Genomic DNA, 19,373 nt, shown 5'->3' with positions numbered 1-19,373 from the left:
ACATATATACATATATATATGTATATAATATATATAATTAGAATTATAATTATAATTAGAATAAATCTGTCCTGTTCCATTACAATCCTACACAGTTTAGCGCCTATTCCTTCTAACCCATTTTTATTGTACTCGATTATAAAGAGTTTTAATTGTAGTCTTGTTTAAATTATTGATTACATTATTGATTCTTACCTATTGTAATTTATGTATTTCTAAATTAGCAAAATTAATACGAGGACGCTATTAGACTAATTATAATTGCTTCGCGGAATCATCTTCATATGCTTTAAGGGTGGACGGCAAATGAAAGCTTTCCGGAGCTCTTGATATTATCATCGGGACATAACTTTTCAGGGCGCTTTAGTATTCAACGGACAATTATGAATTCTGCCATCTGTAATCCAACGCATCTCTGATATCTATGGATTTTTTTGTGAGAAATCCGATAACGTTATCGCTCGGGCGTTTGCGTAATGCGATGTTTTTTCAACGTCATAAAATTCCAGCTGATCTCCCATTAGAGGCGTCGCGAAACACCGGCATCGCCGATCTGCCTTTGATCTCGACGAATGCATCAAATGTGTACAATCGCGCACGCGCGCACATTCGGCGTTCGCTCATACCATCAACGTAATAATAACCGTGTGTAATCGAATCGGCAACGCTAATTTCGGTAATGGCCATATTCCGCCGTGCAAAACGAACGAAAGAGTGTTGATTCGTTTCGAGGGTGTTCACACGTTCGCACACCCGCGCACGAATTGTAATTAAGTGCACGGCGTCGTTATCTTTTATATACACGCACGTATACGATTATATTATTATATCATGATTACCGTGAGAGGGATGAGGGAGTGTCGTTTCGCGCTTTATCGACGCGACTTTTCGATGGCACCGCGTTAATAATTCGTTCGCGAAGATCGAATTGTTTCCCGTTAAATTGACACGGTGTGTTAAAGCAGTGGACGCCCGCCGGGCGACCGCCATTTCGCAAACTATACGGATTACCGCGATTCCATTAATACGTACGTCGAACGCGCGCCCCGGCGTTATTTCGCGAAATAATGCGGTAGCGAACACGTGCGAAATTAACGCGGATATTACATTCCGGCGAAAATAATCTTGTCCCGAATGCGAAGGTAATTCGATGTTTGCGTTAAATGTATTTAAATGCCTAATCGAATCCACGAAGACGCTTGAGACTCATTAAGGCCATGCTTAATTGTGACAAGCACATCTTTACAAGTCAATGACACAGATGTTATAAGAGAGAAATAATATATGGAATATCGTACAATGCAATTTTTTGCGTAAATTATTTTATGCGCATGATTCTGTTAATTAAAAATTCAGGGTTTTATCCAACATCTTGTATGTAAAATTCACCTGTTCCTCAAATGTCTCTTCAATGTTAATTGATGTTTCAGTAATGTTAATTGCCAATACAAGAGCTCTTGTTTAATTAAGTTGGCCTCGAGCACTTACGAGGTATCATGCGCGTCTACCTAAATACGCCTCAGAAGTATTATTGGAACACCGAAAAACATTTTGCAATAGTAATTAGAGTATCGCACAGCTAAAGATAAATATTTTGCAACGTGGCTACATGTGTGGCTAAACTATTTATATTAAGAATCTTTATTTTAGACCGTATATGTGAGAAACACAATACTAGAAAAATGCCTATTACGGTTGAAGCTGGATTTTTATTGCTTTAAAATAATTCAATCTTGAATTACTAATATACGCTATATATGTATTTGCATATTGTAGTCTTTTTAGAACTGCGCACCGAATTGTTTTTCCGGACTACAAACGCAATTAAAACTACTCTAGTAATCGCGAATTAAATTGACAAGCAATTTAATAATTTGATGCTACCATCAAGTATCATATTATAAAGATGTTAATATGATGAAACTGTTAATAAATTTATTACAAAAAATATTATATGACTATATAAACGTAATAAAGAAGAACGAAAAATCAAGCTGCACGATATGTAAAAATATAAACAGCATCCTGAAATCTGAATCGTAAATTATTCGAAGTATAATTAACTCAAAAAATGTCATATCATACGCAACGCTTCACAATTTTTTTGATAGAATATTTTGTATCGCATAGGCTAATTATCGACTATACATACTTGCAATCATTTTTTTAAGCAACTTAGATACGGTACAAATATAACGTGATCTTCGAGAGTTTTCAAAATCTGGTAACAGCGAACGCACTTGTGTATTTGTGTGTACGTGTATTAATATTCAGATCAGAAAATAGATATCTGTGATTTATTCAGTCGCAATGCGACAATCGCCTCGCGCACTATGCATATTTAATGTATCACGTATAACTTTCGTCTTTCTTGCGTAACTTCAAAGACACAAAAGCTCACTTACTCTGTAATTGAATCGGAAAATTTCTATCAGCCCTCTTCTCCCTGCTTTTATCAGTATCAAGGTTTAATTACGCAAACGATTTCATGGGTTGAAAAAAAGTTGTGATTCACGAGAGAATGTGTCGCACGTATGCGTGCTTAAGAGCCATCATTCAGACGCGCGTTATGCCTCAATTGCGTGTACAAAGAAGTATATACGCTGTTCCGCATTTCGCTGACACCGAGCGCTTCACGCTCCCTGACTGCGTGAATAAATGAGCGCGACGTACGTAAATAATATGTTCCTTATTTACTACACCGCCGAGTTAAAATTATAGAATTATGATTTACGATCGCGCGCGTGAGCACGTCTGTGAGGACGTAACGTTGATTTAACGTTACATTAATGCGTTACGGCAGACAGGCGAGCACCTTCGCGTCCTACGTGAATTGTTATTATTAGAAGTGAGATTAAAAATATGTTGTAAGCAGCACTGATAACAGCTACTTCATGTTTAAATATTTTATCAATGACGTCACAGTATAAACATAACCGAAACTGTTACACTACAATCAGCTTTATTAATACCTATAAGCGCAATAAAACATGACAGTATCGTAATATAATCGAAAAACTTTTATAAAACATTTTTGAACTTTTATAAATACTTTAAAATATAACAATGCACAAAAAACAATCATGTGACAGTAACGAACAAATAAAAAAGTCAAAATGTATTTATTTTTACTTTAAAAATTATATATTTTTTATCATATATGATAATATGTCATATTGTTAACTGAGAAAGAGAGAAAAACAACGAATGTAAAATAATACTCCACTTATTTTATATATATCCTATTTTTTAGTTTTAAAATTCTATTTTTCACATACAGTGTCTTTTTGTATTTTTTTATCTATAGATTAAATGCTTGTTATTCCGTTAGACATCATCTCGTGATGTTATTTATGACACATTCGCCGTTTTTGTGCGTGCAATGTTTATTAAAAGTCATCATAAATGATAACAGGCGAAACTTCGGTAGATAGTAGATATAATTGCAACTTAAGTATATTTAAAGAATCAAGACCATTGTAAATTATCTCATTAACCCCCGAATGGCACACATGGGTCTTTCGTATCCATGCTATTTTTAATAGTTCTTATTTCTCATATACCTGTGCACATGGTCCTATACCCTCTCCCCACGAGAAAAATTTTTGTGATGGGGAAGAATACATATAGAGAAGCAACGGCGACAGGGAATCTCTATATGTTGTCGAGTAGCACAGTCACAAAGTTGCATGAGGGATCGAGAGACCCATATCTATAGTCGGAAGGTGTCTTTTCTACAAGTAAGTGAATTCAGTTATTTTGAATATAAACAATAAAGAGCATACAGCCACAACGCTTGATGTAATTTGCTTAAAACATGTATTTAATATAAAATAAGTAAACGTTTCGGTCAATATATATTTGACCAGCTTCAGTACATTCAGTTATTTTGCTATTTTTATATTGAGTAGACTTATCTTATCGTGTCTATATTTTTTGGCTATATGCTTTCACTGCGGGAAGTTGATATGCGAAGTCCACAGTCACCGATATGCAGCGAATGCATACCATAAAAAAATTTAATATTCTGTAATCACTTTTTTAATATTTCTGCTTGCATCAAAAATAATCATTTTTGTACTTTAATAAAATCAAAAACTGTTTTTTCTTCAAAAATACTCTATTTGTCCACATTAAAAATATGACATATTTAGATGCTCAAATAATTGTACTTTTTTTGCATCTGGCTCGTGTAATATTTTTTTTTTGTAAATTATGATATCTGTACAAAAACATCCTACAATAATTTTTTTTGTACATATATAGCAAAGTTACAATTTTTATATCAACACTGAATTATTTTCTTTTTCTGGTGCAGAAAGTAATTTTCACAATTTTTCTAAACATTTTTTCTAATAAAAAATAATCGGACTCTCGAGATTAAAACACGATAAAATAATGTATGGACAATAAGAGCTTTACACAGCGCGGGAGTTAGTGCGCAATTTATATAATACGAATACCGAATAACGAATTACGATCATTGTCCGTACATTATTTTATTGTGATTTTTTCCAATGTTTGCATAGCAGAATAATTTAGTAGAGACCTTAAAGAATACGTGTGAATTTTTACAGAATTTTTCGAGCACTTTAAGAGCTTTAAAATCGAGTCGGACACGAATGACCCATGTGTGCCGTCCAAAGGTACCGAAAATAAGTGTGTTATTCGAGGGTTAATATAAATTGTAATTTTAGTTTTTTATTGTAAAAAATACAGAACATTTTTTTTATTTTTATAAGGAACTGTAGAACTATGAAAAATGCTACTGGAACTGTTATTTTTTTTATTTTGATAAAATGTGTTAATTTCACAGATCGGAAGTTACAGCACAACGCATAACTTTCGATTATGCGTAACAACTAATGCTCGGACGATTCCGATGGCGCGTAACTTAATGTTGACGTTATGGCTATGTCGTCAGACATAGGTTCATCCGACACGGCTAATTACTTTCTCTCCATCTTCCGCAATTAAGCGATTTCATAGCCGTCTTTACTGCAGAATTCGATGGGATTCTAAGCTCTCAAGCGGATCATATATGATATTACATTGAAAAAAAAATTGTTAATTTGACTAAATGCGTTTATAGTTAGTACTGCGATTTTTTAGTTCAAATATTTATGTATTTAGATATACATATATATGAGTTATGTCAACAAAATCTTATAATTTTTAAAACAGTTATTTGTTTGAATTAACAAATATTTATTTGGCAGCCCATAACCGCCGTATTTAGTGGGGGGGGGGGAATTAACTAATATTTTTTTAAATCAACAACTTTCTCAGTGTAGCAAAAACGCACAGTCAAAGTCGAAGCGCGACAGCGAATCCTGCAGTTTTGCGTTTTTGCAGTATTCGAGTTCAAATAACGTGATGGTCGACTTGAATGCTAAAAACAGGTATAGATACCGTTACGACACAAAAAAATAATGTAAAAAAATAACCACATCTAATCAATCTATATCTGTGTTAAATTGCTTAGTTTCAAAGTAATATTCACATTATGTTGCTTACTAAGCAATTCAACCACATTAATCGATTGATTAGATGTGGTTATTTTTTTACATCATTTATTGTGCATTTAATACGTGATTGAACCAAGTTTTTGTAATTACCTACATAAAATGAGTCCGTGACATTCACGATTACTGTTCAATTCAATGAAATGATATATAGATGCTGAATTGATTGAGATTCATGGATACACATTAATTATCAATTTTATATATCCTGTTTCTATTATCGATATTATCGTGTTTAGGTGATTGCACGGACACACTATATTTTACGATGAGATTCGCAGTTTCACATATATATTACTATAAATATTTTATGCACAATGCAGAATTCTAACGTGAAGTTTGAATTATTCCACTGAGTTCGTCGTATTGAAATAACAACCAAACTGCTGCAAAAAACGTACATTTCATCCATACAAGATAAAATCGCATTTAATGAAACGAGAAACGATTTACTTTATAAGTAGATAATCAATCTTCGCGTTTATATTATTTCATTTATCATTATACCTCACTTTTATTCGTCGATTATAATACTTAATATTCCCTGCAGCATATAAACTTGAAAATGAAAATATCTAAGAGATGAGAATTTTTATCGTAAAGACTTTTTATTTTAGATCCATTTCCAATATTTATAATCTAAAACTTCGAAACTGTTTATACGTTTTTAAGGAGATAATAAAAGAACGAACAATTTCAAATTTATACCGATATCAATTTTCTCAATTACTGAAACTCCATCACCGGAATTTCCAAAAGTGCATCACCGTTGCATTGTTAGACTTTGAGTTGTATTACGCATCGTACTTCTTCGTGCAAAACTTCGAAGATGCCATCACGTATTATCGATCGTCTGTCATTTATTACCGAGGCGTATCTCACTTCCAGTAAAAACAAAAATTACACGGGACTTTTCCTTTCCTTTACGATCGTGCGGATTCATTGACGTGATCTATGGTGAGTGCCTTCGGCGGGGAATCGGACTGACAGAGTGGGAGATGAATTATAAAATAGCGGTTCCACAGTGAGAGGTCTTACAGTTACACTTTGCTCGTTTGCTGCATCAAAGCTGTGCGTTACACGTGCGAGCTTTTACCGGGTCACGTGTGTACCGGAGTGCATCGACAAAAGATTCATCAAGAGGAGAGCTGTGTTCCCAAGCCAGTGTAACGTTAGTATTATTTTTTTTTTTTGTGAAATGTTTCACAACTCAGAGTCAATCTGCGTTATTTTTTTATTTCCCGACTTCTTCTCATTGATCCCAATTTATCATTTTAATCCCCCTCGGCAACACCTGCGTTATCGCAATATCTAAATTGTATGACTGTTAACGCTCGAGAACTCGTCCCGCTCTCGCAGAAAAAGGTTTCGGAGTACGGGGAGCTTATCGATTTGTGTCTGCGCTAACCGCGGGCCCTATCGTGTTTTTCCTCTTTTTTCCTCCCCCTCCCCCTCCCCCCTCCTCTCTTTTTTGCACAATCTCGTGTTGTAGCTCGGTTGCAATAAATCATACGCGCATTCGCCATATATGTTCAACAGTTTGATGTGTGTACATTATAAATGGTGGACATAAAACGCGATCCCATTCGTGTCATTCGTGATTCACGTGACCCGAGGGGGTTTCGACGTTACGAAATTAGCGCATGTTAATTAACATCGGCACGATTTTATGCGGAGGTGGTCCCCCGCATCGGCGAAAGAAGTAATATGCGATTTTCGTACGGTGCACGAACGACAAATTACGTAAATTGATCGCGATAATCATTGCGCTTAGATCGCGCGACGACTCTTTGTGGCCCCGTATTTCGTTCCTCTGGGCGCTAATGCACGCGCGTAATGGTACCGAAAGGCAGTAGTGTTAATTAGGGATGAATTAATTAACACGCTCGGTTAATTACAATCCTATTAACTCTTCCCGTTAATTAAAGGGAATATTTATTTATGTTAAACGCTATGCTCTTCCGCTGCGTGCGTGTCGCTGCGGACGAAAGCTTATGGTAATTAATGTCGCGACATAGATTGCTCGTCTAAAAAAACAAGGAATGAATAATCGATGGGTCTTAAATTCGAACGCGAAATATTGGGTTAATATATTATACATTAAAACGGCAGATTTCTCGCTTAAAGTTAAGTATACGGGTTTTTCCTTCGCGTCAAGTTCCTCTGGGCGAAAAAGTGAATTTACGCGACAGTTTCGATAAAAGTCCCTGACTCTGATTAGCTTGTAACCGATACGAACATTAACTGCCTCTGAAAAAACAAAACTAGAAATCGTACGAAATGTCGTAGTGACAGGCAGCTAGTAAACGCCAATTAAATATGATTTTGTACGATAGTTGGAATTGCGGGCTCACGTCATGCGACGCGTAAATCGTGGCTTTACGTGGTTTCGCGTTATTGCGCTTCCATGCATTGATCTGTTAAGTGTACCAAATATCGCAATCAATTTACGATCACACTCTCGCCGTCGTCTCTTTTTACAATCGACAAGTATACATGACGGGGGATAAACGTGACAATAACATTTAGAATAGCAATCATAATAAAGACATTATGCATTCTGCTACATTTATTCCGATCTCCCGACTTTATCTCACTTTAATGTAGTATATAGAATAGATTGCAAGGATTACGATGCATTTTACGGGCAAACTATTAGAAGAATATAAAAAACGCATATCAATAAACACAAAAATTATATTAATTAGAATACGACGCAACATTCGGTTATTATTGCACATTTAGACTTGAATTCTCTCACGAGTTTGATTGGAAGTTGAAATTTTAGATAAAGAAAAATTTTACACAAAAGATCGATTTCAGAAATGATTTTTAAAAAAGAAATAAATTAACGGTTTGAATACTAATAGCGTTTTTCATTGGCAGAACTAGTGCGCACTCAGTGCACTTTAAAGTCGTTGTACAAAAATCGATGTAAAGATATATGTCTATATAAAAATATATAAACGAATTAAACCGTGAAATATTCGATATATTTTATTGTGCTATTTGATAAAATAAATTTTGAGCATTTTATCAATTGAGATATCTCACTTTTATATTTAGATTAGAATAGTGTACAACAGCTTTAATGTGTACTGAGTGCGCACTAGTTTTGCCAATGAAAAACGCTATAAAAATGAAACGGAATCTCTTGATCCACTGTATTTAAATTTATTTAAAAAGACTTGATGCACCCAGAGAAAGGTTTCTTCGATTCAAAGAAATATTTCTTTGTTATACGGTTAAAGAAACAATTTTTTTTATTTGAGCATCATTTTTTTAATTTAAACATTATTTTTTGAAATTAAATAATTTATTTGATTTTAAAAAATTATGTTCAAATCAAAGAAATTTTTTCTTTAACCGTATAGCAAAGAAACATTTCTTTTGAATTAAAGAAACCTTTCTCTGAGTGTGTTTGCCTCTTTTTTGTTGTTCTTCGAAATGGTCGCGTTCAGCAGACTCAACTGTTGCGGAGCGAATCCGTGAGCGCTCGCTGCTATTGGTGTATTTTTCTAAATCATCCAATAGCAGCGGGCGTTATGAGGTCTGCTGAACGCGACCATTATTTATATACGCCTCAGTTCAATCAAGACTTTCACATATGCTTGAGCGTTCGATTCGTTACGTGAATAACGGATTTATCACCTAGACATTTGTCATGTAAGTAAAAATTTCGTTATTCTCATCAAAATTGTACGTTATTTTTAATTTATTTATATTCTCTCAATTAATTTGAAAAATCAATTAACATGCGCTTGAACAATACACTGACAAAAATATTAAAATTTAATGTATTTTTAAGTTACACAAGCTTCCATTACATGAATTTAATTTTATGATATTACATTAAATTTAATGTGTTTGTAACTGAAAAGTATATTCATGTACATGTACATGACATTTTAAGTATTTTTTATAAATTTTATATTGATTTGCAAGAAATTTAATGCACATGTTCATTACATTTAAGATTTATTGTAATTTAGTTTTCAGTTAAATCATTTATTACTTTTCAGTGTTGCCTCATGTCTACAAGTTTCCGTTACATGTTACTTAAATTCAAAACATTTAACAGTATACATATTTTTGTAAAAAAAAATCTTGTACAATACTATATCTCGTCACAGAATATTTTCTCTTAATGTTGCATTTTATATGACTATATTCAGTATTGAGACTTTTTCTTTATTTTAATTCTTTTGATATACCTATTGAGAAGAATTAGAAACGTCTATAATTTGTTGTATTATATTAATAAAATTTATTTACACGCGTTCATCTTGGCTCTCCTTGGTACTATTCTTTACTGATATATTCCAAATTATCAGTTAATATTATAAAAACAATAGCAAAATAGCTTTTTTGTGAAGCAAGTCATGTTATGAAAGACGATTTTGCTGAGATATAACTTTAGCTATAGATCTGAAAATCTGAAAATAATTTTGTTGGATCATCAAAATAAATACGTAGAATCCTCAAGCTAGCATATCAAAACTTTTGCAGCACTGCTTATCATGTCTGAGATTCCTACGAAATTATTTTGATAGTTCAACAAAATTACTTTCAGATCTACATCCAGCTAAACTTTTAAATGCTTCAACAAACTCATTTGTTCCATTTAATAATACGATTATCGTTCAGCTGCAGATACTCTAATGATAATTATTATTCGCAGAATGTCGTCGTTCGATGTGTCGGTTGGTCCAACATGCCCGATATCAGGACCGAACCTTGCCCAAGGTTGTCCGGGATCACAATATTTGATATTTATGACGATGTTGGATTTACTTATACAATCCCAGGAGAAGGTATCTCAAACGTGCGAGCGTGTAAAACCAATAAATCCGCCAAATTATCAATACGATTTCATCGTCATCGGCGGTGAGTAAACCAATTTTAATTTGCTGATTAACTTCAAAGCGTGCACGTTATTAAAGTATGGCGAGATTTTTGCGCTATCACAAATTATCTACTATAAAAACGACGCCGTCAAACAAAAAAGCATTTATCATTTTTTAAACCTTTTCTAAAATATTTTTAAATATAAAATTTGAATTTGTTCCAATTTTTAGTACTTTTATTTTTACAATTTTTTACTCTTAGTATTCACGATCGAATTAATAATATAAAAACGGATAATATAATATAAAAACGGACCCGTGAAAGAATTGAACAAAAAATCATTTTTTTACTTTTTAAACTTTGAAATATTTTAAAGTACAAATTATAAATATGTAACAATTCTTAATATTATTATTTTTAAAATTATTCTTAGTAATCACGATTGAATTACTGTAAAAATGACGCTGTGTGACAAATCGAACAAAAGTTCATTTTGATTTTTTAAAGATTTTAAAATATTTTCAAAAATAAAATATAAATTAATACCTTAATACTGTTATCTTTTAGAATTACTGTCAGTAGGAATAATATTCTCAGCAAGAATAAATTGCAACTTTATTATCGTAAAACTTGAAAAACGAGATCTCAGTCTTTAATCATGCAGTCTTTCAGAATGCTGATATATGTCGATGTCGAGTTCATTTGTCATGCAGTCAGCTATCGTGGGATTCTCTAATTGCTTGCATCAGTATGCGTTTTTCTGATGAAGCTATCGCTTAGAAACTGTTGTTCCACAAAACGATAGCAGAAACTATCATCCGTTTAATTAAGAATAAAAGTGTAATGACTATTTGCTACGTTGAAAGGAAGAATAAAGTAACGAGTCGAGGAAAGTAAAGGCCGGTGATTTTCAAATGGATAAGTGAAATTGATCGACATAATTGGAATGTATCCTTGTGTGCTCCTTACGTACGCGTGTGATCGTCTAACCGGATTGAGTGTATTGATTCGATCGAGCGCATGATAACAATCTAGTCGGCCTTATTATAGTAATGAGCCAATATCTTGTGAAAATGTGCGAACAACAAATCATTTCATCGATTAGTATTGATCGTTATTTAAACGCGATTTCGCGAAAGGCTGCAGATTTCGATAAACAGACCAAAACAGCTCGGTCCACGGCGCAGCGGAAACTAGATGATGACGCTCGTAAATACCTTTCATTACGTGTGAAAGTCAGCGAACCGCAGATTGAAAATTATAAACTATAATATACAACCTTCAAAGAGACAGATGACGGCTACGCGCGTCATGTCGAAACGCCGCTCATAACATATTTACCTTTTTTCTTTCTTTTTTCTAGACAATGGAAATCTAAACACCGGAAGTAAAACAAAATGTATAATCTATAAATGATGGAGCGTTAATAACTCAGGCAAATGTATAAGCGGTGATTATTCGCAGTACTCGCATATTACTATTGCTCTATATATCTAGCAAATAGAACTTTGATAATGTTACACAATAATACAATATAAACGGATATAATCGCACGCTATCACGCGATGGTTCAGTCGGTACATGATATTTGCACCAATATAACATAATTGTATTAATGAAATATTTGCCGGAGATACATAATTCACCGAGAGAATGAAAAACAACTGATGTTTCGCTCGTAAATTTAGCGATGCTGGCACATATTAGAGGAACAATTCCTAGCGCATTCGCATATACAGAGTGTTTATAAAGATGGGATCGAATTTATACTAAAGTATTTATACAAATGTTACTAAAGTCCAGTAATTGAAATAAATTCATATATGTTCAAAATGCTTTATTAACTTTCAAAGATTCGCGAGTAGCCTTATTTCTACAACTCGTTAAACGGAATTGCTGAGTCAGAAACAAGTATAACTTTCAGTTATTGCTTATATATCTTGATCTAAGGTACCTACATATGTTTCATAAATAATTACAATAGTTTTTTGAAACTTCTTTCTTCTGCAAAAATGCAAATTTTCATTCGTCGAATTAACGACTGTCGAATTCTTCGAATGTTCCTATTGTATTATTATAGAAATCATGATAAAATTATTTTGAATATATTCCTAAAGCTGATTCCTCTTTCTATCATTTTGTCATAAACCATTACTAATAAAAATACTCCTGCTTATAAATTTTTGAATATTTAGAATTTTTTAATAAAGTATTTTTGCATGGAAGGAACGACTAAAAATTTAATTCGACACAGATATGAAAATAATTTCGTTAAAATATAAAAATAATATATAGAACGCTCCAACTGGTTGTTAGAATGTTAAAATTTCTTGGACATCATATTTGAGCTTCCTAGATAACTTTTCTGACGGTTCGATGAAATTATTTTCAGATCTAAATTTTTAGATACATCAACAAAGTCGTTCTTTCCATGTGTTGTGGACAAAAATTTATATTAATCTTTCTTTTATATATATCTACTTGGTTCCATTAACACTCTGTGTAAATCCAACGTATAAATTTGTGTCTTTTATGAACACCCTATATATACAGGGTGTTTCTGAAATAACGCCCACTAATCATACATAATGCTATTCCTAATAAAAAACTGAGTCGAAAAGTCCTGTTATATTTTGCAATTTTCGGGATAATTAACGAGATATTAATTTCTAAAGATTGCTGAATAAACAGATAAAATCGATGTGTAAGATAATTTTAAGATATCTTTCAGTGTTCTTTGTGAAATATTTTGACGATGTTTCTTAAAGAACTCTTAAAGATATCTTAAAGTTGTCTTACACGGTCGGTTTTAGACATTTTGCTCATTGAACGACTAAAAAAAATATGCAAAAATTGCAAAATGGTACAGGACTTTTCGACTCAGTTTTTGCTAAGAATAGCATTGTATGATTAGTGGGCGTTATTTCAGAAACACTCTGTATACATATTTTATATACATATGTATATATTTTTTATCAAACTTGTCAAACTTTTTAATACACAAACGTTACTTGGCACATACTATCACAAATGTTACAAACGAACGATCCTCTCTCACAGCTAAGGGATTAATTTTCTATACAATTAATACTTCTCGTTGTAGCCTGTTATAACGGCAATAATGCATAAACTCGAGAACTCGAGTGTTTTCCCCGCTAGGGAGAACAAAGAATTAACAGTAAGTCTCCCGACGCGCAACGCGATATTCGTCGCGACTTTTCGACATTTACATCCGGCCGTGAAGCCTGGCAGTAAAAGAAAAAAAAAGGGGGAGGAGAAAGGAGAAGCACATAATTGAATATTTTAGTATGCGGTTGATAAAACCCGTCGTGTAAATCCCGTCCCGGAAATTCGTCGGTCGGGAGCGGACGATACCGAACTGGGGATCGAGCGATCGAAACTAATTTTCTTTGCTTCCCTTTCGGTGATTATTCTCGATAGGACTCCCGGGATATCCGGACGGGAAGATGGAATTTTTCAGTGACTCGACCGGTTATCCGGTCGCTGCATGGATGGCCGCGCTTCGTCCACGATATCGACCGACTCTCTCTTGCCGGCCCGAATTTTCCGTCCCGCGAGAATCCCTGTAAGTAAGAATACCGCGCTGCACCGCAGAAAAAAAAAACACGGACGTAAAAGATGTAATGAACGTGGTAAGTCTCTTCGTTTCCTCGGCATTATTACGATTGCTGTACTTCTAATTAGAGACACACGACACTCTGAAGTCTGACATTGTGTAAAAATGTGGATAGGTCTTTACAAATAAATATGTGTCACCTAAGAAATGAATGGATACAGAAATAAACGTGCAGAAACGTACCTGTGTGGAATGATTAATCGTTACGGTCGGTGACCGCGAGTGTATTACCGCGTAAAGGTGAGAAGAAAATATTAATAATACCGTCGCTGAGTAATTAGCGTGATGCTTATTAATTATTCCGTCAATGCCCGGTTGGAAGAAAGAAGCTCGCGGAATAATTATAATGGCGCAATGCCTCGAAGTAGAAGTTGGAGGGCGGTAAAAGGGTCGAGTCGACTGGAAAGGAAAGAAAATGGGTTTTGTCATTATCATTAGAACTGGAGCGATACGCTGTCGCGATAAAGTCTTCGCTAAATAAAATCCCGATATGAATAGCGCGGCGAGACATAATATAATTGAAATAATTGCAAAGATGCCGTGACACATCTCGGTGTTAAAAATAAAAATTATGTTCAAAGCAAAATCGACGGGAGAGGGAGGAGACCGTGAATCGCAAGAAAAAGAAATCCCACGTCCGAGGCAAAAGCTTATTATTCCGCCAACAGTCGACGTAAAGAATGATGAAAGTGCACTTGTAACAATCCGGAAAATAAGCGCCTTTTATCGCTCCGAGGTCGTTCCTGAATGTGCAGAAGATGGATTAGAAAATCAAGATAAAACCGGTTCACGGAAAAAAAGCGTGAAGTGAACAAAACGAATATACTGTTAATACACGCCGGCTGTTTATGTGACCCGTAAATATAGTTTTCATGTACAACGCAAGATCTAAACCCCTGAAAAATCCATTGTAACAACAAATGTTTTTTGCGCAACTAATGTTGCGCTCGTTCTCCGATGAGAAACGAAAGAAGAAATACGTATGAATAAATATATTCAACGTAACGCATTAGCAAATGAAATAATCACTATAAAACGTTTTACAACAATTTATGCTATAACCCTGCGTACCGTAACCGGAATAATGAAAGAGCGGGAAATATATTTTCATGTGTAGCATCCGCAGTAACAGTAAACATACAATTTTCACGAATTGTTCGCGAAAATTTAACAAGCTATTAAAGCACTAATTAAAAAATAATTGGGAATAGTTCGGTATAAACGAAGCGCTCGACAAGATCAAATCCATGTGAGAAAAAGAGAAAACGGGGTAAATAAATAGATAGATAGAGAAAGAGAGAAAAGGGAGAGGAAAGGGGAGGGGGATACGCGGGGGCTCGTCTCGCAGCGAATTTTGCCTCCGTCGAGCGAAATAGAAAAAAACACTATAAACCTTCCGGTGGCGTTTACATGTTTACCATGGCCAAACACAGTTATCACGAGTCGTCGCTCGTGGCCCATGGGTGGTAATTGTTATTTGTCGTTTACAGGAGCGCGGCGCGATCTCACCGGCGAAAATGCAATTCGACGCGCATGATCGTTCCTACATACCGCGTATCCTCCCCCGCTCGGATGCGATATTAATACAGACCGTTATTTATTCGGTCACGAGGCGCGTGATTATTGCATCATTAATTTAATTACCGCCCTCGCGCCGCGCCGATTCCGTTCCCGTGTCCCTTCTGTCGAAACCGCCTCCGTCCCCGACGCGGACCGTCGCGTCATTACACCGACGAAGCTATAGGTTCCATTATTCCATACGTTCCCTGTGTTCCAGCCTGTCGGGACATATAAATCCTCGAAGGTGACAAAATTTCGTTGGGAGAGATAGAGAGAGAGGGAGAGAGAGGATGAAGAGGGGAAGGGGAGAGGGAGAAGAGGGACTGGGATGCAGATCGCCAGCGCGAGTGATGCGGAGAGGACGGCACATAATGTGATTTAAACGGCTCAACGAATTTTATACGCTCTTTGCATTTCAGGATAATTCGTACCGGCGACGCAATCGCCCATGCGCGAACGCGCCCGCCCGTCCTGCATTTTGTTTATACATTTTGGCGATCTGTCGCGGTTCGTTAATACGACGACTGCAGCGTGAGCTGGTATTACCGGATTATTTACGGCAGCCGAATGGGAACGCCGAGATGGGAATGCGATCAGTAATTTTTAAGAGTGAGAAACGAAAAATGCGCTATTATGTAATTCGGTCTCGTTATAAAGAAAAAAGTGATGCTGGAAGAATTAATACGGAATAAAAAATTTACAATAGATGCAGCAAAAAATTGTTGGTCTGTAGTCTTATTATATTTAAGATTATCTTCAGTATACAGTTCTAATCCTGGAATACCGAATCATTTAATTTTGTTTGCAAAATTAATTTCAATTAAAATCACTATTATCAATAATATACTGTGCATTGTTTGTTTTCTAATTTATTAATATTTGAGAACATTATGGATATAAACTTACATCACAATTTTCTTAAAAATGTAGAAATCAAATATTTAAACAGATTACAAAATAAGAGCACGTGAAATATAGATTATTGTGACAGTATTTCTAAAAAAAATTAAGATTTTAATTAATTAACTAATTTTCGATGCATATTTAAAGATTCGTAAAATATAGTTATTAAAAATTCGGCTGCCGTAGAAAAGGAAAAATATATTAAACAATACTTTGTAATAATTCATATTTTTCGCCGCAGGGGTATAAAAATATCTCCTAAATGATTATACTTGGGTTAAGATGTCATAAATTAATCACAGAGCCACATTATTAATATTTTAAGATATTATTTAAAGTTGTTTTGAAAAAGAAAAACTAATTATAAATACCTGAAAGATTATAAGGTAAAGCGGGATAATGTGGGTAGATTTACAGAAATTTTGTAATTGTATACAAAATTGAGTCAACGATGTATGTTTTGTATGTTTAATTGAATGCACTACGCGACTTAAATTTTTCATACAATTCGAAAATGTTTATTAACCTATTCAAATTACTCCGCTCCTACTAATAAATTGTTGAATTGATGTTTTTCATAATGGATGCGCAGCACAATATATATGTAGCAAACTAATAAGTATAAGCTGGGAGCCCCATGCATCTGCAGACCTCAAGTTTGCAATTTTTCACGGCAATAACAGGCAACGAGATCGCGTCCATGTTTTTCCCTCGACGGGGCGCGACTTTTCCCCCCACATTTTTCGCCGATCAAACACGGCTGTCTGCACAGCCAGAAAATAAAGCGGCAGCCGAGCGGAATAAACGCGCATCATTCTGCATCTGCAACGCATCAAAACGCGGCGCACTAAATATTGTCGAAAAAGTCGGCGCTAGACGCGTCGAAATCGATACGCTCTCGGCGGAGATAAAGAAGATTTCTCCCGGTGTCCCGTTTCATTTTAATAATTAAATATTGGATCTTGAATAAAATATTCGCGATTTTAATATCCGTCACGCTGCATGCATCTCCTGCTGCCGCGTACAGTAATTTATACGAATAGCGCGACTATAAATGATGTGACCACGTCTCTCTGTGATGTTTCTTTCTTTTTTCAAATAAGCTACATTTCTACATTAACATATATCACATTTCTCGAATTTTTGAATTATTCTGTTACATTAGAACTTAATTAGCGGGGCTTTAAATGTTTCATCATTTCTAGAATTATTTAATATCAAAAATGTGCTTAATTCGCTAAATTAAATGATAATTATATGTTAAATATTCTATGTATGAAAATGCGAACGCGAATATCGACGGACATGATAATCTTATAAATACCCTGTTTCACACCGTCGAGTTCGCATCACTTATTCACGTCTCATAAATAAATACTTAGAATATGTATATAATTATATTCCAATACAGATACGTACTTTACGGTCGAGACTTGTTTTCCGAGTATAAATTGCGATCTTTCGCGGAGTCTCACGTGTCGCTCGTTTACTATATTACGAGGTATTTCTAGTTGTGGTATAGCGATCAGTGAGTCACATATTAATGTCAGCGTTGGCAATTGACGAGCCACACGAGTACACCACGAGAGAAAGAGAGAGAGAGATGCGCTGAAAAAAAAGATTGGCTGCTGCAGCAAATTAGATGGTAAAATATGGCATAGCATTTTTAATTGGAGCAGTGAATTTTTGGTTGCGTTAGTCTATCCGCAATGTCAGTATAGGATTTGGATAGGCTAACGCAACGAAAAATTGGCTGCTGCAAATAATTAAAAATGCTATGCCATATTTTACCATCTAATTTGCTGCAGCAGCCAATCTTTTTTTTTTTTCGGTGTATCGGTACCTATACGATGAATATCTATATGATGAAATTAGGTTGATTTTGGAAGCGGCAGCGGTATACTACGCTCGATACTAACCGCTCGGCCGCTATCGTGTACATCTCACGTAACACCGTCGAGGAAGCTCGTACACGCGGGAACTGCGAGAATTGCACGTACGTTGTAAGAAGGAAGCAAGTGTAGCGTGGCGCATACGTAAAATCCGCGATTCGGGAAGCGTGCGAGATTGCCGAGAAGGGAAGAGAAGCAGCGAGGTATACTTTCTTCGCGCGGCGATAAATCACGGATCCTTGACCGAGAAGCCGCAACGCGACCGGTACGCGTGGTTACTGCGGACGTAAATGCCGTCTAACGATAAGCAAACTGTCGGGTGCGAGTGAGTTGGCGCGGCCGTAAAGATACGAATCGACGAAAGCGGTAGCGTGAATATTTTGCGCACCGCGTATACGAATGAAACGCGAGGCGGGAGACACAATGTTCTCGGCATTCGTGCCCCTCGAGACGCTCGCGGACTGAGACTTTCGCGCCTTCGTGGTCTCATGATACCTCTCATAGTTTGGATCTGTAATCTCAAGATTCCTCAGCGATTCCAATGGGGAATAGTATATCGAGCGCACGTCGGACTTCGTACGAAAATAGATCGTGACAGCGATCACGGACAGCAATCGTGGGGTAGTAGGAGAAACGTTTATTCGTTCTGTCTGTCTGTTTATTCGTGGAAAAAACGCTTTTGCGCTTATATATTTAAAAATTTAAATATAAATCTGAAAATAACTGTAGTTGGACTGTCAAAATAATGTAAAATAAAATTATGTATGTTAAAATTTTTTGCAGTATTGCTCATTATGTTTGAGTTTCTCTTATATACGCAATTATTTGAATCCAATGAAAATATTTTCAGATCCGTATACTGAAAAAAAATTTTAACAAATATTTATTTAAATAGTACTAACTAGATAGTTACTAAATGTAAAATATACAGGATGTTTGATAATTAATGAAAAATCTTTTGCATAGGGGCAAAATGGACTAATTAAACTGAGAAGAAAAGTTCTCTAC

At 35.2% G+C, this 19,373-nt stretch overlaps 2 protein-coding genes across 5 annotated transcripts in view; one reads left to right on the top strand and one right to left on the bottom strand.

Moving 5' to 3' along the window:
- The window catches only part of LOC108757798 (nephrin), a 412,797-nt gene that overhangs the window by 273,271 nt on the left and 120,153 nt on the right, over window positions 1-19,373 (bottom strand). The window lies entirely within an intron of this gene.
- LOC108757799 (glucose dehydrogenase [FAD, quinone]) overlaps window positions 6,570-19,373 on the top strand; it is a 31,568-nt gene continuing 18,764 nt past the window's right edge. For 2 of the 4 annotated variants that reach the window (XM_018502389.1, XM_018502385.1), the window contains exons 1-2: window positions 6,570-6,696; window positions 10,207-10,412. In XM_018502389.1, coding sequence (XP_018357891.1) covers window positions 10,208-10,412 — 205 coding nt within the window. In that variant the 5' untranslated portion in view covers window positions 6,570-6,696; window position 10,207. Of the gene's footprint in view, window positions 6,697-9,151; window positions 9,192-10,206; window positions 10,413-19,373 lie in introns of those variants that run through there. The other 2 variants (XM_018502386.1, XM_018502387.1) reach the window with 2 other exon arrangements.

Source organism: Trachymyrmex cornetzi, unplaced genomic scaffold (assembly GCF_001594075.2).
Source record: "Trachymyrmex cornetzi isolate Tcor2-1 unplaced genomic scaffold, Tcor1.1 scaffold147, whole genome shotgun sequence".
NCBI lineage: Eukaryota > Metazoa > Arthropoda > Insecta > Hymenoptera > Formicidae > Trachymyrmex > Trachymyrmex cornetzi.
Note: the sequence above shows the minus strand (reverse complement) of the source record. Positions and strands in the feature narration are given on the sequence as shown.